Below are 22,756 nucleotides of genomic sequence, written 5' to 3'. Positions count from 1 at the left end.
GCTGCAGGGACCTGGGGGGCAGTGCATAGTGAGCCCCCCTTCCCCCACGCTCACAATGGAGGGGGTGGGCGCCGTTCACACATGAGCGGTCGCTCACGAGCGGTTGCTGACGGCCAAGTCAATCTGCGGCCTGGTGTTTGCGGCGTCGGTGTCGGCCTGCTTAAGGAGCAAAACGCTTTCACCAAATATTAATGACATCATCCAGAAAAACATTTACTTCCTGTTTACGAATCTATGTTGACTTGACAGTTGATTTGCCCTTTTAATATTTGCCTTCATGTTTTCACTCAAGGCTAAGATTCAGCGAGATTTTTTTTGGGCTAGCGCGGGTTTTGTATGGCGTATCGCCTCCCGCTCAGCGGCAGCGTTTTAAGATCGCAACGCACCGTGTAAAACACGAACAAACGCCTTTAAGATCCCCGCCCGGCTGACAATAGGCCGTCAGTAAATCTCTTCCGCCCGGCAACAAATCCCCTGCCGCAACAGCCCGTCGCGGAGACCGCATTCTCTTGGGATGCGGCGCCGAACAGCAAAACACGCGACGCCCACGTGCAGATTAGCGGTCAGACGCTTGTTTACGCTCCCTTTGGAATGTTTGACTTGGCAAGCGGCGCACGAGAAGGATTATTTTCTATACGGAATCACTGGGGGGAAACGTTCCACGGGGTGGAAAAAAATGGGAAAATCCACCTTCGTCCTCACATCCTCTTCCTCCCACGTCATCGCCCCGTTATAGCGCTGGGCAGGACATCATTCGTGTATTTTTAACCAATTATCCATTTGTAGTCTGAATTTAGAGTCATGCACCTCCACCAGACGTTTGACGTTTTGCTTTGAAGCGGCCATTTTAGGCCATTTTCAAGGTTTCTTTGAATGATTCGAAAATCCAGCTTCCAAACCTGACTCCACTCAACGACATGAAAATTGGCAGATGAAGTTCTCATGAGTAGAACCAGAAAAAAAAGGTGCCCCGAAACAGTCAACTAGTCTTGTATATATGACCTTCTCTGCCTCTTCTTCTTGCTCTTAATCATTCCACTGGAGTTTGGCATGTTGTGGCCCAACCTGGTACACAACTCCGGCGCACAACTTTAAATTAGTTTTCCATAAATAAAAAAACGAAAGCTAAAAAAATCTGCAAAATAACGTACACTTGCATATTACGGAGCAACCGTCTGCAATGTGAGTCAAGATTATTTTCTAAGAGATGGAATAAAATGTTCTGGAACGCGGAGGGAAAAAAAGGCAGCGGGGGCTTGGGGGGGGGGGATCCTCTCGTCCTCAGAGGCTCTTCCTCCCCCCGTCGTCCCCCTTTTGGTGCCCACCTAATTGATAAACGACGCCGGCTTGTTTCATCAAGGTCAGAGCACGATTAAAACATTTGGGATTTATCAAACACCCAAAATGTCCGCAGGAATCCGTGGGGACAAAACCTCATCACACACACACACACAGACACTCACACTCGCTCACTTGGAAGCACACAGCAGGGAGTGCGACCCGAACGCCTCGCGGGGGAATATCACGTCTCGCTTTCCGACTGACACGCCGACTCCCGCAGCTCCCGAGCGCTCGCTCTCGGGAGGCGAGGATGAAGAGGCAACGTCTTCATCTCATATCCCCCCACAAGCGTTTTGCTTTCACATTTTCTCTCTGGCTCTCGTTTGGAATGTTAAAGAAGACGTTGTGCATTTTTTCCCTCCAACATTTCAAGATTGTTTGCAGGTGTTTCGAGCTCTGCTTTAGTCTGGATAAAATTAACCTATTTTGGTTTCTCATGTACGTACGTAATTCCACAAAGATGTATTTTCACTCATCCAGGCACCACTTCATCACTTGCATTCCTCACTAAAATCCATAGCACCCCCTGCTGCTTTGGCATGCTCATGACGACCAGCAAAAGTGTCGATGGTGTTTTTGAAACGGGCAATTTGTTGTTTTTGCACGTCTTAAGCGGGGCGGGGCGGCAACGTGGTCACTGGGGAGGATTCTTGGCAAAGTTGTCAGACTTCCTGCTTCCAGCGTCCATCGTCACGCAAACTCTCCTTTTTTGATGTGCGTCTGATAAATAATACATGGTTCTATATAGCCGCGCTGCAGCGGGATGTGCGCTTTCAAGTGCTAATGTGTGCAGCGCGTGCGCACCCCCGCCGCGCACCCGCCATGTATGTAAATGACTTTAATGGGCTCTTCTGTTCCCGTTTAATTCGAATGGAAGTTGCCGTACGCAGCTGCGTGCTCGGCGGCAGCGTGATCAGGCCCGAGCACCGAGCTTTTTTTTTTTTGTACATGCTGGGAGCGCGTGTGTGTCTAGGTGTACTAAGTTTAACAATCTTAAGAGAGATGTCTCAGTGTGAGGGAATAATGTACAAGTAAATGCTTCATGGGCAAAATGTTCAAATTTAGCGGATTTTTCAATTCATGTTTCAGATTTTGTTATTGAATTAGCATGCAATAAATCCCAAATAATTTAACCAACCATTCTAGTTTGAGCATTTCTTCAAATGACCTAATTCTGATTTGTTACAAGTGAAAAAAGAAAACAAAAGCTGAACATCTATTGTTGAAGTTACCTCCATTTTGTTTAGGTGTAGCTGAAGTTTGTGTTCATGCAGTTTTTAATTTTAATTTATCATCAACATTGACGTTCTGAAGCATTTGAGTAACATGTACAGACGGAATAAAAGTGGTCCAAGGAATGACTCTTGTGGGACCCCACATTTAATCTGACTCAGAACTTCCATTGATCATAATATAATCATCTTTGGTTCAATCGTAATTTGTTTCCCACATTGAAGCACTGACTTCATGTTCAAAGTGTGCTTAATGATGATATGAAAAATGATTTTGAGGGACGTCTCGTAGGTGTTGAGCGAGTGTATTTTGTTGTTGGTTGTGACAGCGGCACTTAAAGCTTTTTGGAGGTGATAAAAAGGTTTGAGAAGCACTAGGCTAGGTGAACTTGATGTTCATTAGCGCGATGTGAGAGTGAAACATGAGTGCGCTCAGGGCGTTCTTTTCATCTCGGATGCAGGAGAGAAGACGGCGGGATAATGGAGCCCACAGCCTCTCGCCTCCCGCCTTCCGACGCCTGTGAGCTTTTGAGCGGCCGTAAACAAAAACGCATTTGGCCAATTTCCTCATCAAGCGCAACGAGTTGCCTCACGTTTCAGCTTTTCAAGGCTCCTTTTCCTCTCCGGCCGCGAACCCGATACGGCGACGGGGGCCGCTAATTCCCCGCCGAGCCGAGCCGCGTTACAATCGGCCCGCCATTGATTTTTGGCTCCTCTTACAATCGCCCCCCACGCCGTCCCCCATGGTGGACGCTTCCGGGAGGGGGATGAAGCACTCGGCGGCTTGAATAGCTTCCGAACCACAAGTGTTGGGCCGCCGTGGATTTTACACGACGCGGCTTTTATGTTGAGCTGAAGTGACAGCTTCATGTGCGACGTGAACAATTAGATCCATACATTCGACGGGCCTCATGAAAGTTTCAGCGGGTTCGGCTGAAGAACACGACGAGAGCCGGGCGGACGAGCTCGGGCGTGGCCATGGAAAGTGGCCACTAAGGAGGAGGAAGACGAGGAGGGCAGAGCTTGCGTTCATACTCATACATTGATAATGGCCGCAGTACTATAGGTGTCATTCATTATGCATGCAGACAGGCCACGCCCCCCACCCTCGCAAAATGATATCATGGGTACGCTAAAGAGGTCAAAGTAAAAAAAAAAAAAAGAAAAAATGGAGAATATCCGCAAGTGATGTTCAGGACGGCGCATCTTACTGAACTATACATCTATGTAAACAGTTTTCAAGACTCCATTTTGTGAATTTGAAAGAAGCAGAATTTGAAAGGTGGAGTCGAGAACCCACAAATATTTTTACAATATTTTTATTTAATTTGTTCTATTGTAAACTTACTTCAAATAGAATGGCCTACACGAGTTAGTTTGGATGTGAGCAATGTTAGAATTTTGTACTAGCAAAGAAACTACCGTAGGTGTCTTTCACCACCGATTTCTGTTCCGGTTTTGTTTTTTTTGTCTTGGACTGCGCTAAATAGATGCGGTTGTAAAGTTGTAGTTTGCCAGCTGCGAGCATTTTGCCGAACCCCCTGCAGCAAACGTGAAATGAAAGCACGGTGGGGGCGAGCTATTCGTCACTTTGAGGCGCGTCGGGCGGTCGGACGCTAGCACGGCAAAACGCTTCCTCCCTAACGTGGCTCTTTAAAGAGTCGACTTGTCGCCAGCGAGTCCCCCAAAGGAGGGATGGCGTTCCGCTCGCCATCTGCCGCCTGGGCTAAAAGCGGCGCCGGCTCCCCCAGGACGGCGCAGAGGTGCCTTGCGCAAGTGCTTCCTTGACAGCTTGCAATTAAAAAAAAAAAAGCAAGCAGGTAACGCGGAGCCGCCCTGTTGGCGTACGAACTTTGGCTGCCCGCTTGGCCTCTTTTTGCCTTTTTAGAATTCGTCAAAGCACCACCCTCGCCTTCCTCCATTTCTGCTCCTCTTCCCTCATTCTGCTTCCTCCTCTTCCTCCATTTTCCTCTACTTCCTCACGTCGCCTTCATCTTGCGCTTCCCCATCTTCTGCTCTTCCTCCTTCTCCTTATCTTTTTCTCTCTTAGTTCTTTCTGCTTCCAGCTCCTTCTCCTCCTCTTACATCTTCTTGCTAATCCTCTCGCTGATCCTTCTCTTCCTCATTCTACACATCCTCCCGCTTCCATCTCGCTAATCCCCTCTTTCTCATCCTCCTCCTCATTGTTTTCTTCCTGCTCCTCTTCTGTTTCCTCCTCCTCCGTCGGTCTTCTCGGCGTTCCTCCTCTTCCTTGTCTGCTCTGTTATTCTTCCTCCGCCATCTCCTCCTTTCTCCTAATCCTCTTTCCTCCTCGTCGATGTGCTGCTCCTGCCTAAACAATGCATGAAGCTCTCAAAAGGCAAACGGCTGCAGCACTTAGCAGATGAATATTTGATAGAGTGTAAACCAGCGGTGGGCAAAGTCTGACCCGCGGCCTTTAATTCGGCCCGCCGAGCATTTACGTCACCGTCAACAGCTGTTGCCGTTATTCGCATGAAAACGTTTTTGGAATGGGCTTGATTGAATTTCGACAAATAAAACATAAACAAGTTTTTACATCTTTGATTTTATTATTTCTTCACTTAAATGTTATTGCGATTTTTCAGATATTGTTAGCGATGCTTTGTCCCGCTCGGTCAGAGTTCATCTCCCTTCCACTCATCGACCTAATTGCGCTACGTCGTGGCTTGGCAAGTATTACGAAAGTGACGTGTCTCGTAATCGCGGGCTTCCGAGCCGCTCATGCGGAAGTTTCCTTAATGCGCCGCCTTTGGCTCAGGGATCATCGAGCTTCCTGCTGAGGTCACTGAACTTTTGGCTAATGATCTGATTATGACGCAGCGACCACTTTGCTATCACATGTCACCTAGCATTAGCATTAGCATGGAGCCGACAGACAGGAAGGTGGACAATTGGCCTTCCATTTTTTGTTTTACTTACTTTTGACAACCCAGTACTTCTGTTGAAAGTCCTCTTTCATTTCTGGTTTGCGTCCCAATACTTTTGTCCGTCTCCTTCCCCCTGTCAATCTTCTCGCGCCTGATCAATATTTGTGGCTGAATCGGCTAAAAGGTGGGGAGGGGAGGAGGGGGAAAAAAAGCTTTGGTCAGTGAAAATGCAGTGGAGGCGAGGCTGGAGTGAGTCCAGCTCGTCTCTGCGTCTTGTTTACGCAGCGGGAATGATTCCCGATAGGCGGGAGAAAACCTGCGGGACACGTCAGCATGTGTCCGTCTTGAGACATCGATTCAAAAAACATGACCCGCTTGCCGGCGCATAATCATACGGCGTGCAACCGACTTTGGTTTGCTCTTCCTGTTGATGTCCACGTTGTGGTTACCACAAAACAAGAGCAGGCGCCGTTTGCGGGACGGGTCGTGTTCTCGAAGGCACTTAAAATTGGAGCTGTAATGTGACTGGTAACTGCTGAAGTTGGTAGGGTGTGTGCACATTTGCAATCTCATGGCAAGAGCTCATATTTAGTTGTCGTTACAAAGTTCGCCTTCAATGGTGGAAATAGTTTAGACATGATGTTTCTTAATAAAAACGTGCCATTTCAGCAGGGGTGTGTAGACTTTCTCAATCCACTGTGCGTCTTATTTTGCTGTTCATGCGCTCACGCGTGTCTAATTGGCTCATGTGTGCTCGTCCTGCCGGGGCAATTAGAGGATGAAAGCGGGGTGCAGAGGGGGCAAGCACGCGACGCGCAACTTTCAGCTCATTTGTGCGGCCACCATGTCAAACAGCATCCGCGCTTGTGTAAACAATCAACATGGCCGACTCCTCGTTATCTTTGCCTGTGTGTGCCGTGTGGCAATGTCGGAGCGAGTCACTCTGAATCCAAATCTTTCCTTAAATACCATGGAGGCTCAAGTTAGTTTCCAACATTTTTTTTTGTTTTTTTCCTCAATGGCTGCTGAGCTGGAGGCAAAGGAGCACATTCGCTGATGAGGCTGATGTGCCGCAAAGACCCGCAAGACACAAACGCTTCACGTTTAAGCACTGCTTTTCTTACCAATTCTAACTTTTCCCCCAGAAATTAACTCTGATGCTATTGCAACTCCCCCCCACCCCTCTGAAAAATACACTCATATATTTAGCATTTTGGTAATCAGGCAAAGTTAGAAAAGGGCGTTTGCGCCGTTGCGGGAGTGCGGCTGTGGAATCAGACCACTCAAAACAAATGTTTTGTTGCCACCGCAGCACGCCGACAACAACGCACTCAAGCGGCCGCTGGCTATTTGGGGAAGCGCAAATAAGTCGGCGGCTCGGCCTTCCTTCTTTTCCTTTCCATTAACGCAGCGATTAAGGCCAAGCGGAAAAACGCCACGGCGGCGAGCCGAGCCGAGCTGCAGCATGACAAAACAGCCCCTCAAACAAGCCGTGTCGACGTTGCGTTGTGTGGCCGAGCACGAGGACGCAACATACATACTTGCTTGCACGACTTCTTTTGTGCTGCCAATTTGTCAGATTTGCATTTTGTACCTGTTTGAAAAATTCCATCTTAACCCTTCACAAGTCTTTCAAACATTTTCTTTTGAGGCCTTCTTCCGCCGAATCTTTAATATTCATGTGTTTGTGTGCACCTTAAGGTGCCGAATCCCATTTAGCCGTTTGTGTTTTTGATTAAAGACGAAGACGAGGAAGGCGAGCGCGGGCGCCGGGCTCGGCTCCATTAACGTCCCGCGGCCCGCCGCCTGGCATGACTCGATAACGCGCCGCCGTCCTGTTTTTTTTTTTCTATCTGCAGTGAACACGCGTGACCTCTGATAGACTGCCTGGTTGCCACGACAACAACGAGCAAAAGGATCCGCAAAAGCGGAGGCGTAACGAACCCGCTCGGGTCAGCGCCTCGGCATCCGGTCCGAGTCATGTGATACGGCTGTTTGTCCTATCGCGGACGGAAGCGACCAATCGTTGCTGTCTCGTAACTTGTTTGACTTGTTGCTGTGATTTTTGACACTTATTTGAAGAAGTTGCAACTTTTTTGTGAAAGTAACACAAAGTTGAGCGGCAAGTTTATGTTGCTCCGCTGTAACGTGCGTCATATACCCGCTTTTCTTTTTTTTTCCAGCCGCCGAGGGCAAAGACTGGTAATCTCCAGCTTCTTTTTTTTCCATCATGAAGACTTTGGCCAAAACCTTGCTTGAAGATCCCTGCGGCGGATTACGCCGCTTCTAATTGACTCAATTATCCCATCCAGTTGGATAAAAAGTGCGTCGGGCCGGGATTTGCGCGGCATTAAGTGATTCGGCTTGATGCCTCTAATGCAGGTATCAATCTGCGGCGGGCAATATGGCCGCTGTCATCTCCGCTTAGCTCGCTCTCCGCGTGAAATTGTCCAAAACTCCGCCCATCAATCAGACTTGCCCCGGGATTGATTTTCTCTCACTTTGCTCGTCTTCTCTTTCTCCCGCTCTGCTGCGTCTCACCGATGTCACGGCGGGCTCGAAAGGGAATTGCTCCCAACCAAACCGCTTCATTTTATTACGGAGCTAAAAAGAATACATCCATTTGAAAAAAAATGAAAAGCACAGGACAACGGCTCACAGGAACAAAGACCAATTTTTGTACATTCTGTTCTTTGTGGTCAATATTTAATATTTTGATTTGATGAAAAATAAAAGTGGTAGAAAAAAAAGTACTTTTTTTCCATGTGCTGTAATTTTTGACTTTGGGAATCCCTTTTGTCGAATATGTCTGTGACGGCAAGGTCGGCCGCCGGCTTCCCTCTCAGACTTGACACATCAACAACCCCGTCCCCCCTCACCCCCTCCCTCCTACGCCTTTGCCGTAATGCAATATTCACAGGTCAGCGCTCGTGTGACAAATGATGGCGGTCACTCAGTTGCTTCACTGACGCTCATTTTGGACCGCTCACACGTCGCCGTTGCTCGTTAGGTGCGCAAGGAAGTTAGGAAGGCAGCGAGGAAGACAGACAGCAAGCGAGGAAGGAGGGAAGAGGGAGACGAGAAGTAAACAAGTTAGCGAGCAAGGAGGAGGAGCACATTTATGTTGGCCTTTCAAAGGCGTTTTAATCTGGTTTGGAATTTGGTTCTTACATGTGAGACGCTGAACGTCGATGTTGACGTAAACAGCGTCCCCGCTGTGCAGCGAGAGAAAAACTTCTGTCGACATGAAAAGCACCAGCTCAAAAGCATGTTTAGATTGCTTGCTTTCACTGTGCTTTGTTGACACGACGCTTGACTTTTTTTGGACATCTTGTCTCAGTTCTTGGTTCTTATGAGGTTTTGACTTGGATCTTGACAGTGGCTGAGATGGTTCTTGACTTGGTTTTTGACTTCCTGACATGATTTGGACATCATGAGTTATGAACCAGTTTTTCACAGAATTTGACCTTTGACCTGTTTTTGTGTGTTGTGTTGACAAAGACCGTACAAAATAAGACAAGAAATCACAAAAACATTTTCATTAAAGAAAAGAAGAATTTTAGCTGATTTTTTAAAATTATTATTTTGTGCCTGTTTTGTTTATGTTTGTGCCTGTTTGATCTCGACTTGATTTTTAACTTGGGTTCTTGAGCTTGAGCTTGACCGGTTCTGAATCTCAGACATCGTTGTCACGAGTCGGGCCGCTGTGGCGACCTTTGGGCAGGGCTCACTGAGGGGCCCAGCCAGCTGTTTAAAAGCACACGAGGGGTCACGTGAAGCCGTTGCGGAGCCATCGCTCAAAGTGCTGGCAATAATTAGAGCACGGCTTGCAGCAGAATGGCCGTGTCACTGGGGGAAATTGTATTTTTATTTACTGTGTCGGGCCTCCCTGGCCCCTCCCCCCTCCCGCCTCGGCATCGCGCTAAAGGCGCTGTCAAGAGGCGGCGTGATGCATTGGGCGCTTTCGTATGGCGGCGTGCTACTGTGTGCAATGGCTGCGCTCCTTTTTTCTTTGTATTTTTTTTTCAGCTGCTGCATGGGCATTTGTATTCCGGACTTGCTGTGGATTTATGCTCATCTCACAAGTGATAGAAAACTGAAGCGGCGTGAGAACTTTACCGTAGAAGCGCTCGTGATGTTTATATTGAAGCTAGCTGGGGCCTCATTTTCTTACTGTGAGATGGCGTCTCGCCAACGAATGTTAAAAAAAAAAACAATCATCTGTCAGTGAACGTTTGTGCAAAATATCAATGTCGCCACAGTCAAAATATAAATAAATAAATCACTTTTTCTTTTACTATTTTCAAATGACCACATTCATTCATCAAATATACATGAAATATACTACAAGGCATCTGCAGTTGCGTCGTCTAATTTGAATCAGTAAAGCGAGCAGAAAACTAAATGAAATGCGGCACAACGATTGCAGTGTGCGCAGATTTCAAGACGCCACATTGCAGACTTTTTAAGTCGAAATTTAAGACCTCTGCTTCACTGAATGCCACCACTAAATGTTGCCATATTTTATGTAGACTGCACTCTATAAAATACGTATTACCACATTTTATAGTGATTGCAGTTTCCCAAAGAAAGTCTAACAAGGTTGTTTATTGCCTCTGTTTTTTTTTGTTTGTTTTTTTTTAAACCTTTTGAACAGCAAACTCAAGGAAAAACATCTTAGCGTGTAAAATATTCATTTGAAGCTCCACGGGGGAGGTGACGAATCCTGTTATTGATTTGAAATTGATCACAGTAAAAAAAAAAAACGGAGGCAGCAAGACATGCTCTTAGCCCCTCCCCCTCCCATTACACACACACACACACGCACACATCAATGGCGTGCTCGACGGTGTGTAAAGCAGGTGCCGGCCCTCAATCCAATTAAAGGGCTTTGATTGGAGGAAATAAATGGAGTGTGTCCACAAAGCGCCGGCCTGTCCGCATTTAGCTGATTCCTCTTTTCTTGTTTACCCTTTTTGCCACAAGGAGCGCTTGTTTATGAAGGAGTGCTTGAATCTAATAAAGCCCCCGAGGTGGGAGAGCCAGAAAGCAGTGAGAGAGAGAGAGAGAGAGGGAGAGCGCCGGCGAGAGAGCAGGCAAGCGAGCTGCGCTCAGCGGGCCGCTAATGCAAACAATCCAATTTGGCCGCTGCGAGCGCTGCGGCGGCATGTCGGAACGGGATTATTATCTGGAATGGGCCCGGCAGGTGTTGCCGTGATACAGTGTCATTTGAAAAAAAGCAGAAGAGGCAGGAAGAAGAGGAGGCGGGAGGTGCCCAAACTCCCAAAGATGCTTTTAAGGCCAGCGTCTAACGAGCAAATGGGCCCGTTAGCATCATCGCCGCCGTAACTTGCGGTCGGGAGTCGTTCGTCTTGCTGCGCCTGACTTTTACGCACCAGCTTCCCATTTTCCTTTTCCTCAGGAACAGCAATGCTGTGTGAAAATGATAACAGAGGATGGGACAGGACATGAGGACAGGATGATGGTAACGAGTCAGGCAAGAAGATACGGCAGGACGTGATACATGTATGAGTCATCAGAAACCATTTCCAAGTTTTGGATAGGACAGGGCAGTGAGTGGGGTGGGACACATGCCAATTGAGACAGGTTAGGACAGGACAAAAGTCGGAAGTAACACAGTGTGTTGTAGGGATGGGCACAGGACAGTGCTAGATAAGAGTGGGATAGTGTGCCAGACAGTGGCTCCAGTTTCCGGGAAGTGTGTGGGGAGAATGCAGAGTAGCAAATGGGACTGGACTGTCGAGCAAACGGTTTGTGATACGGCCATGATAAATAGCAGATGGGACAGGACAGCACCAACGGAAGGCCCGTCCGTCCCTCTCCACTCCACGGACACCGCCATCCCACTCCTCCTTCCTCTAATTGCAGCGTCGGGGAGTGGGCGTGTAGGAGTGCCGCCTCAGCATTCCGCCAGTATCACTGAGTTAGCTCGCTCGTTAGCCGCCAGTGTTTGGTTGCCGCGCTCACTTCCTCATCCCTCGCATCCTTCCGGCGTCTCCTCTGGCTCTCCCGCCCGCCTCTTCCCGCGCCGTCAAATCGTCAAGACGAGGCGATTTACGGGCTAGTTTTCCTCGAGCTTTCAGGGAATTACCGGCGCTCCATCACGGATAATCACGGTTAATAACCCTTCTCATTAAGGAGACGAGGACCACGGGTCATTAATATTGTTAATATCTTCTCCCCGTCTTTCCCGTCCATCTCTCGGCTGGATGTGGAAACAAGAGGAGGGCGGGCGGGCGGGAGAGAGCGTGCTGACGGTGATTAAACCATCGTGATGAATCAAAAGTTATCTCCCCGATCTTCATAAGTGGAATTAAGATCTGATTAGATGCGCTTCAGAAAAAATACCGCCCGTCTCGCCACAGTTAGGAATGACGAATCGTCGCACCTGTTCGGCGGCCGTGTTAGGGGCGTCACCCTCATTTGGCGGCCACGGAATGTCGCGTCGGGAATCCCACACGCCAAAGATTTCACTTTGACAATCAGAACCATATTTTACATTTGGCGTTTTGATGTTCCTTTCAAGCATAACGTGTCTTGCTAAAAGACAAGAAATTCTCAGCGTGGTCTTTATGATGGGCCTTTTTCCCACAAGCCAATTAATTAAATATATATTTTTGAGTAAATCAAAGATTCCCAGCGTGAATGCAAGCTGCATTGTGTCTAATAATAATAATAATAAAAACAACAAGCCGCACGTCGGCTGAGACGTTGACACCGGCTCTGCGCTAATTAGTCCCAGATGTAAATATACTGCACGCAACAAAAGAGACAATTATCGGCTGTTGGGGCTGAGGCGGTCCGATGGCGTGGAACTGATGGCTTCCTCACAAGGTCGGCAGCCTTATTTGCGTATTTGTTTCATTTCATTATGCATCCCCGTGATGCGGCGGGGCCTTCATTACGTGTGTCACGCGGGTTCAAAGTGATCCCGTCTTTATTAAGCGGCGAGGGCCCCGTCGCTAAGAGCGGCTCTCGCGTCTCCGTGTGAGCCATGTAATGAAGAAATCAGCAAGGGACGGGAGAAAATGAACTCTTTCTAATACCTCTCGGTCCGAGGCCGGCGCACAAATAAGCGCCCGCCATAACGAGGACAAATCAGGTTAGAGGGAATGGAGCGCGTGTGACACACCAAAACGATTAAGCCCCGCGGAGGAGGGCGGCGGCGGTGGCGGGGCAGGCAGCCGCCGCTGAAATTGACTGCAAAGACAGGCGGCGTTTCGACTCGTGAATTGATTTCTACACAAATGAGGTGGAAAATGGAAAGACGGGACTTTTTTTTTGAAGGCGGGAAATGTGAGACCAAACAATAATGGGCTGCTCTTCTGAGCGTGAACGTTCGCCGGAAGCCTCGCGCACGCCTTCATCGCTGCTGTGAATTTGCATCAAATTGGCTTTTTTTTTCTGTGCGTCTCCCTTTTCCCGCCAGGCGGTAATTGGGGAAGGAGGGAGAGCCCGCCTGAGGTGTTGTGTTGTTGTTTACTAGCACTCAAGTCCCGGCTCACCTTGGAACGGCGGTGTTAGTAATTAGCCACCGCCTCTGGTGTCTATCAGGGGGCGAGTTGCGCTTGGATCACGCGGCCCGCCTAATTACAACGGACCGGAGCGTCGCCGCTCGCCTGTGGAAATCGGCCACCGCCTCCTTGCCGCAACAATTAACCGTGCAAAACTAAATTATTTTTTCTGGTTGTTGGAGTTGCGCTCGGGTTGCGTCAACGGGCAGGTTCAGTCTTGGAAAAGAAACCACACTTTGAAGGAAAAGAACTGAATGAGGAGCCAATGGGGAGCCATCACAAAGGTGCCCGAGCTCCCCCGTCACATTTTCTGACATCCTTGGATCCTCGGTTGCCAGATTCAGGCACCAGGAATGATGCGACTGACGGATGCCCATCTTGAAATGTCCCATACACGGGGCCCCGTTATGTTCTGGTCGACTGACCCGTGGAAACAAATCACAGAATAATCGATTGCATCGACAAATTGTGACCGTATCCAATGACGGAAGAGCTCGCCATTTGCCGGCTGCACAGCAGAGCGGCAAAACTGTCCGTTTGCGCTTCTTGGCCCGGCCGGTTCGGAGACGACACCTCGGAGGCCGACTGGCACGGCGGGCTTCGGGTTACGCGGGAGCCAGCGGGAGCCCCCATGGACCACACCCGAGCCCCCATTATCAGATTGGATATCCGCCCTGTCAAAAACTTTGCGCCGAGCAATCAATCGTCTGTCCACCGTGGCCCGCCGCTAAATTTTGAACGATTGATCAGACTTTCTTCCACCTCAACACATTCTGACACCGCATCACTTTTAAAAAAAAGTTCTGGTAACGACGTGTTGGCCCAATTTGAAATAGGTCCAAAGCAGTCCACTCCATCAAGCTGCGATTATCGGCCTGGCAAGAATGGACTCACACAGGAAATAACCAAGGGTCAGATTACCTTGGAGCCAGAAGGAGCCCCCACGGACCACACCCAAGACCCTTTAAGGGGATTAAATACTTTGCATCCAACAATCAAGCACGCCACCCCAATGTCAAAGCGTGTGCAGATCTGCAAGTTCTCAAGTTCTTTGCTGCCTTGGCGTAGATCTACGAGAACTCGATGCGATCTGCACAGCAGGCAAAAGAAGCTCTGCTGAGAAATGCCGAGCCGGAGCCATAAAGCTGCCCACTCCATCAGCAGCCCCCTCCCCCCTCTCCTCCTCCCTCCCGCCTGCTGCAGCAGCGCAGATTGATCAGCGCGCTCCCATTTGAGTGATTTCCCTCCGGATCCAAAGCGGCGCAATTAGTCGCCTGCTGAATTTCGCCTTGCTGCTGACCCGCCGCCGCTGCAGCCGCGCACATGAGTCAGAGCGCCACTCTGCCGATATGAGTTCCTCCTAAGAGCTTCTCTATTTGCACTGCCCGTCTCCTCTTGGCCTCCCGACGCCGCTAAAGAGGATCACGATGGCTTGGCAAGCGGCCAAACGCTCACACCTGCTGAGATAGACGAGCCTTTAGCGCAAACACCTAGCGGCCGGCGGAACTTGGACTCGCAGCCCGCCCGACCTGCGTGGCGGCTCTCGCCCAGAATAAAAAGTCCACTTGGGAAGCGATCTCCTTAAGTGACACTTCCCAATCCAATTTGACACCGAGTGAGACGCCGGCCGGTGCCGCTTGTCGTCTGAGATCAATAAAAGCTACACTTGCTCATATTGGAGGCCACGAGGGGGGGGGGGTTCAAGCACCATTCGGTGTTCCTTCAACTCTTTTTGAGTTGCAAAAGTCCTTTCGGATCGGATGCTGTTCTTTTGGTTTGTTTTCTTGCAACCGGCAGGCAGGTGTTGCCGGCGTCCATTTGTGCCTGGTTGCGGCTTTACAAGCAGCAAGAATAAGATTGGCCGCTATCGTTTTCCACACACTCGATTATCTCGACAAGCGCAAGGATGAGCGCAATTCCCCCACGTCCGATTCCACCGGCCTCCTCCTCCTCCTACTTCTTCTTCCAGTCGGACAACTCGTTTGTCACGTACATCAGAGGACAGCCGAGATCACACGAGCGCCTGCGCCTACTTTGTGTTTAGCTAACAAGCCCTGCTCCACCCCCCCCCCTTTTTTCCTCCTCGCCACTTTCGCCTGGCTGCTCTCTTTAAGAGTCGATGCCGAGCCGCTCGAGTGGCGTTCCTCCTCCACTTGGTCTTGTGTTTTCACTCTGCGGGTCCAATTGAAAAGAAAGCGGCCGCCCAAGGCCATCCCAGGCACTCATGTTTATTTTCAGTCTCCGCCTCACACCAGTCGCCGCTTTGGTAGAACTCACGACCATAAACGGTGAAGGAGTGAAGGCCAGATGTGGGAGTCGTGCAAGTCTCAACGTTCAAGTGGGCTTCCTCCACGACGAACTGTGAGAAGTGGTTCTTTACAGAGGCCTCCAATGATTCAGTCGAGCCTTTTGGTGGGTGATTTTTTAAGGGGGGGGGGCATTCGTGTCTCTCTTTAAATCCGTTTGTAGACCACAGCACTTGCCAGTTTTTGCGCTTTGTTTTTGTGCTGTTGAGCTTTTTTTGTACCTTGGCCCTCGTTATTGTTGTTGATGAGGATGATGATGAGGCTGCTTTCAAATCCGGCAGCTGTCAGAACAGCGGAGCCGGATCGCCTTTTTTTTCGGACCACTTTTGCGCTTGAGAAAAGAACAAATTTGCCGACATCAAGAGCTTCCTTTAAATGAGGAAGGCGTGTTATATAAGGCCGGAGCTGGAGGGAGCGGCAAAGTAGAGCGCAGGGGTAGATTAAAAAAAAAAAAAAAAAAAGTTCCCGCATTAGGAGAGCGCTAGGAAGAGGCCAGGCTGCTCGGGAGCTTGAACCTCTCAAGGCTTCCCTCCTTTCATTTCCATAATGGAGCAGCGCCTTAATTGGCCGAATGTGTGCTTTTTTCCGACTGCCTTTTGTTTGCCGACACGTCTGCGTGAAATTATTTCCGCTACATTTACAGCGCGGCGTTACTCCACGCGCTCATTAAAACTAACGCACCTTCCCGACCGGCCGGCTTGCGGCGAGGAATAAAACACGTTTATCTCCCGCCTTGCCGTCCCCGCTCGCCTTGTAAAGCAGGCCAAGTTTTGCCGTTATTGTTTCCCCGCCGCCGTCATAAAGCTGCCCGCCCGCCCGCCATTCCCTCGCTTAGCCCAAAGAGTTACGTCTGGCGCGCCTTTCTTGAAATTGCGTCTGCTTGTTATTGAAATCCGCCGTTATTGTTCCACCTTTGCGCAGTTGGACGTCCGCTCCGGCAGCTCGTTAGCACGCGCGCTCGGCCACGCAGGCGCACCCGCTAACAGTTAAGCGCATTAGCGGCGCGGCTCATCATGGCGTTGCACCGGGGAGCTAAGCTGCGTGTTTGCAGATGATGTTCGTCTGGAGTCCGCTTGTTTGTCGGCTCTTAAAGCAAAGTCGACCTCGGTCCATCTGCTGCAATCTCGATGTGTTCATATTGGGAACGTCATGTATTCAAACTGCTTGTTGACATTCAATCAACGAGTGACACATTCTGTAGGTAGTCAAGTGTCGTCGGCAGAAGAATCATCTGAGGCGTCGAGGTCAAAGCTTGTAATTATCAGAAGACGTCGATCGATTAATCGATCGTCCTCTTCTTTGGATACTTGATCGCGTGGACTGGGAGGAGGGAGCGGCGGGCGGGCTGGTTGTTTGGGGGCTGTGTGATGCGCAACAACATCCTCCGTGTTCATTAGCGCTGATCAAGGCGCTCGCTAGCAGTAGGCCTGATGCGCCGTGACGGCCGGCGCTGCGTCGGTGCGCGGGGCACCGCCCCCGCCGTGGCCCGCAGTCACGTTGGTGCGTCCCTAATGGCGACAACTTTGATCTCTTCTAACTCGGTGATTTCCAACCGCCGCAGGGAATGATCCATATTCATTTAATTGCTCAGAAATGTTTATTCATTCACAACAAATGATGGGTCTTTGTTTCGGAGCAAGATGGAGGACTCGACTTGCTTCACCTCCTATGTGATGACTTTAAAGTTGAGCAATGAAAGCTGGGGCCACTTTTTTCTTTTGATTGCAGCTCTGTATGTATGTATGTATGTATGTATGTATGTATGTATGTATGTATGTTTGTATGTATGTATGTATGTATGTATGTATGTATGTATGTATGTATGTATGTATGTATTTATTTATTTATTTATTTATTTATTTATTTATTTATTTATTTGTGTTTCTGTGTCTGTCTCCCAGGGCAACCAAGAGGCCCCCAACCCCGCGGACGCCATGAGCCAGCCCTACACCGCGGCCCAGTACCCCCCGCCCCCACAGAATGGCATCCCCGCCGAGTTTGCAGCCCCACACCCGCTCCCCACGCCCGACTATAGCGGGCAGAGCCGCGTGGCCGAGCACGCGCTGACGCTGTACACGCCCACACCCACGCACGGCGAGCCGGCGCCGGGCGCCGACAGCAGCACGCCCAGTATCGCCGCCCCCGCCTCCGCACCGGTCAGTGTCGCTCGGCACCTGCAAACACTCTTCCTCGCAGGCCGCCAGCAAGTAAACACCTTTGGCTCTTCTTTCTCAAACGTCAACCAAATCTTTCTTAACACTTGTTTTCTCCTCAAGCTGGTGAACGTAGCCAACGTTGGTTTTTGGTTGCAAAGACGTTTGCAAATATATGTCATGACTCCTAACCTTTTTTTGATGTTGCTGTCTTATGGAATATACACGTTCTAACCTTGGGCTCATCAAAATTTTAACCAAAATCAGTCATAAATAAACTAAAGATTTATATTTATATATACGTTTATCAGTGCATCGGCTCTGAAGCCTTCTAGTGCTCAATATATGCAAGAGCAACACGCTTTTCTGCATTCATACTTGAGTACTTGCAGCGCTCACATGACTCCAAGTGTGTAATTTTCTGCTTATTTTTGCATGAGAAGCAGAAATGTGCATTAATGCGAGACGAGCGCCGTTATCGGGGTTGTTGCAGTCCACATGAATGATTTAGGGGCCTCCTGATCTCTGTACTTGTGAGGGAGGGGGTCTCCTTCCTGCGAGTGGGGGCAAACATTCATCAAACATCCAGAGAGCTGACGTTAACGGAATCTCGGACTCGTTAGCGGTGCAAAATCGAGATTTTGAAAATGAACATCGTAGATGTCAAATAACTTATTGTGAATAAGAAATAAATAACTTGGTCTGAGATAGTTTTAGCATCATGTTTAATTGAATTCAGCTCTTTCTGCTGTTCACAACTTTGCCAGCAAGGTGCAGTAGAATACAGTCATACTAACAAAAGAAGAGTTACACAACTACTATAAGTGACTTGTTAAGTTACTGTAGTCAGTTTATTTTTTTAGAAGGTAAAAACTATGCGTGTGAGGGTTGTCATTGTCTTATAGTCATTACTTAACACAAAGAAAAAATAGGTCTTAACTTTCATCACATTGCGTTAGCATTCAGCTAACAGATTTGAATAGAAATTGATGTACATGTGAGCTGTGGCTCGTATCTTGACAAATTTCTAAGTTGTGTCCCTCATATCTCAACCACCGTTTACCAAAACTCTTGATCACGTGAAAGCTCGGAGGGCTGGATAAAAGAACGTAGCAGGGACCGTATGTAGCCCCGCGTCAAACATTAGCCACCCTATAAATCGGCGGGTGAAGCTGGTGCTTTTCCACAAAGCAGTCCTCCTGTGCGGCTTTGCAAATTAGTTTCAATTCTGCATTTGCATTCTTGCTTCTTGAAATACTTTTGACCCGCGGCTCACCCCCGGCGGCGGGAAGAAGGAAAAGATGGAGATAAAAGCGGAGCCGTTTGGCGCCGCTCAAGCTCAGCAACGCGTCCGCAAATTCGAGTAACGCCGATGGAGATGAGAACCTTAAGACCTCAGGGCCGCGCTCTCGTCTCTCTCCTGGTAGGAAAACACCTGCAGGGAGGGGTCGACGATCGGCTGCCGCTTTATCTGGGTCACGCTAACGCTATGAACTGTTAGCTGCTAGCTGCCGTCTTTTGGGATCGCAATTAGCGTGAGCTGCGCGGCGCGCTAAAGCAGATCTTCACTTTTTCATTCACGCTGCAAAAATCTACATCTGAGTCCATGTTAGCAATACCAACAAAACTTGTCGCATCTTTGTTGAGCCACTGCGCCTTGTCATCTGGTTTTGATTTACAGCGAGTGCTCTGTTCTGCCAGCCAGTTGAAAGGCAGCAGAAGCGACTTTGCCCCCCTCCATTTTCATCTCCCTTCTTCCGAACGCCTCTCGCATCCCTCGCCGTCCGTTTCTTCTCTCGCCTTCGCCATCTCGCAGCGATTCATGTGTGCCCCTGCCGGGAAAAGAGCCTCGAGGTGGTGGCCTCCCCCCCTCCTCCTCCTCTTCCATACACACATTGGGGGGGGGGGGTCGAGAGGGGATTATCAGGGTTTAAACAGAGAGTCTAATCCTTCTGGGCTGATGGCACGGTGTCATCCACCGCTGAATTGCGCCAACTTTAATGGCACGAGCAGCTTCGGGTGCCCCCACCACATGGGCCCGAACGCCTTTTGATTGCCGAAGCACAGATTGAAGGAGCAGATTCTCTTCGGCGACCCTCCCTCCCACCACCACCACCTCCCCTTTGCACGTCTCCCTTGACGCCACTTTACTCTGCACAGCTCTTGGACTTAAAGACTTAAAAAGAAGCGAGAGGGCTGTGTGACGTACGTTTTAACGAGCGCTCCCTCCTTCCTTCGCTGGCTGGCTCGCCATCCGTCAGTGTATCCTCGTCTGCCCTCCAGAGCCGGACCTCGAGGGCAGCCATTTTCAACCACTGTGCCAAGGAAAATATTACAGGATCGTTTTTCCTCCCCCTCGCTGCCAGTAGATACACTGTGGACATAGTAACACTTAGATCCACAGCTTAATTGTCTGGTACCTTCTGTCGTCTAGTGAACGAGCATCTCAAAATTTTGCCCGTACAAATTGATTAACAAATCAACAATGGACGATACGTGAGCAGTGCAGCAACTCATGTAGACAGGCAACAGAACCAAAGTCACATGTATTATATTCTTTTGAAAAATGACTATCACTGTGGCACACTGAGCAATTGTGACACAAGTGGCCAATAGGATTGCACCTTCTGATGACACTCACTAGGCCACGCCCCTTAAAACACATTAATTAAACACACGGCTACTGCAGTGCTTTTCTTTAGTACAAACATGAAACAAAATGGGATGAGTTCAGAGCCTCTGATTTCAATGCTGTAATTTGAGTAATGAGCTTGCTCACAATACAAAATGAACTTGTAAGTCAAAGTGTCATGGAACGGATGGAGCAGGGCGACCAAATGCAGCTTGGACCAGGGTTTATTGGAGAAAACAAAACTAACAGACTCGGCAAACTGACATGACTTAACAAAACAATAACTCGAATGACGGACCGGGACGTGAGACAAGAAGACAACAGGACATGACGAGAACAAGACATTACGACGACAACAACACAATGATCTGACGGAGAGTGAGGGGCAGACTTAAATGCAAAACACGAAACACGAGGCAGGTGACCGCGGTTACATTGATTGAGGTGACACAGGAGGGGAAGGGCGACGCGAACAGAAACCATGGCAACCTAGACACAAAACTGGGGACGAGACGTGACACAAAATAGTTTTGTGCTCCTTTTGTTTGCTGGAGCGCTGTGCAGTTTTCTCTTTGAAACGTTAAGTGCCTTGCCTCTCTAAAGGTTGAGAAGCACTGCTCTGGGGGGGTTGACTTGTGCGACAATCCCGGGTGATGTTGCTGGGGGTAGGGGGGAGTGCCGGCCGAGCGGCGGCCGACTCGTTATCTGGCCGGCTTCAAATCGTCCGAGGTCGGCGTGAATTTCATGAGTAATCACTCTGCGTTCAGATAACAAATTAAGGAGGCCAGCGTGAGGGCAGCACTCAATTCCACATTTTTCTGCAGTGAGAAGACTCTCCAAAGGAGATTCTGGGTGACTGCGATAACACCAAAAAAAATGCAGCGACGCCCAAGCCGACACGCTCCCTCGCCTCTTTGTTTGTGCTGACGCTAAAGTCACACTCGCCGTCTGCGCCGCCAAGGACGCGCCGTGTGGACATTTGTAAAGAAGTGCTAATAGTTCATCAATTCTAATGTCGTTATGAAACGGACGGAAAAATCCTTGAAAGTCTGAAGAAAAGCCGCTGAAAAGGACCGTTTAGCCTCTGATCTGACCTTCTTGTTGTGGCGTAACGGAACAGCAAGGCCGCCCGCCTGAGTCACTGGATGACAAAAATAATGAGCAAGCGATACGCAGGATGTGGAGGAGGAGATGGATGAGGAGCAAAGATGGAGTACAAATTTGAAATTGCAACAAGGGGACATAAAAAATACTTTTACTTTCTCAGACTTTGCTCTATCAAAGAGCAATAAAATTCCTTTTAAAATATACAATTACCGCAATTGGCCAGTAGGGTCCAAATTGCTGCCCTTGGGGAAAATTCCTACTGCAGTCTCAGTCACATTTCACCACCTTGCAGCTCCTAGCGCACATTAGCATCTGCGTCAGTGTTGCGGTTTCACCTGACACATTTGGGAAGTACAACTTCTTTAGAAGAAGCAAACAAACAAGCAAAGTGAAGCGGTGAGAGCTACAAAGAATAAATTAATGCTCGCTCTCTCGCTTGAATCAGATGTAATCTACTGTACCTGCCTGGCCGCGTTCCAATCAGATGGTTTCAATTATGCTCTTGTAATGCCACTCTGCACGTAGGAGCCAAAAGTGCTGAGGCCGGCACTTTGCGCCCGATTTGCAAATAACAGCAAATAACAAGCGGGAGTCTTTTGGGAGCGGCGGCAGCGGAACAGGAAGCCAGCGAGCCGCCGGAGATGACAGCTCGCGTTGGCACGGACGCCGCCTCGCGCATCCCGCCGCCACCTCCTCCCTCTTTCTCCCTCTGACAGCAGCTGTCGGGACAGCAAAGTGGCGCTGATGGTGGCCTCCCCTGGCGGGGCCGCGCAGGTCATTAGTTTCCGCTGCCATGCCGCCATTTCTCAACCAGGTTGGCAGTGACGGCACAGAGGCGGCTAGCTAGGTATTCAGCAAACAAACGAGGAGCAAAGTCAGGAAGCGAGCGAGGGAGCGAGCGAGCGAGCGAGCAGGCAAGGAGGCGGATGTCCGGTCAACGGGCGGGCTCGTGTCGAGTATGGTGAGCAAAAGGGTGAGGAAGTCAGACAGGTAGGACATCAGGAAGGCCATCTGCTCGGTAGACGGGGAAGCAGGCCAGCCAGCCAAAGAGGCGGGCTGAAGATGCGAAGGCACGTGACATGGGAAGAAGATGGCAACAAGTCAGTCTAACCGGAATCCGAAGTAGAAATCTGAAGACATGGTAGTCCTCTCACGCAGTCCTACGACAGATCCTGGAAGTTCATCTGGATGTTTGCAAACGCTTCGGCGTGATCAAACAGACACGCGCCAACGGCGTTCGAGCGGCACTCCACTAAAGGTCGACGGTGTCTTGTGTGAGCGATGAAGCCGATTGACCCGCGGCGTGCTGGGATTAGAGGAGGGAGGGGGCCTCCGGTTCCTCGCCACCCTCCGACATCTGTCTGCGACGTGTCACCCCCGAGCCCAACACGGCCACTCGGGCTATTAACCTCCACGGCGGAGTTGAGAGCCCCACCGGCCGAATGGCTGGCACACAAATCCACTCCAGCCCCTTGGACATCTTTTTTGTTCACCACACTCAAGATGGCCTGGAGGGGAGGGGGAGGGTGGGTTCCTACCGGCCAGCGAGGACCTGACAGAGC

At 49.6% G+C, this 22,756-nt stretch overlaps 1 protein-coding gene across 1 annotated transcript in view; it reads left to right on the top strand.

Annotated features, from left to right (window-relative positions):
• The window catches only part of LOC148383787 (RNA binding protein fox-1 homolog 3-like), a 145,203-nt gene that overhangs the window by 101,477 nt on the left and 20,970 nt on the right, over positions 1–22,756 (top strand). Inside the window, exon 5 of the mRNA XM_088356846.1 lies at positions 17,204–17,458. Within this exon, the coding sequence (XP_088212972.1) occupies positions 17,204–17,458 (255 nt within the window). The remainder of the gene's footprint in view (positions 1–17,203; positions 17,459–22,756) is intronic.

The sequence above is a fragment of the Syngnathus floridae genome, chromosome 17, assembly GCF_059516105.1.
Source record: "Syngnathus floridae isolate MCC-2025c chromosome 17, RoL_Sflo_1.0, whole genome shotgun sequence".
Classification (NCBI taxonomy): domain Eukaryota; kingdom Metazoa; phylum Chordata; class Actinopteri; order Syngnathiformes; family Syngnathidae; genus Syngnathus; species Syngnathus floridae.
The sequence above is the reverse complement of the archived record's forward strand: the minus strand, read 5'-3'. Positions and strand labels throughout refer to the sequence as shown.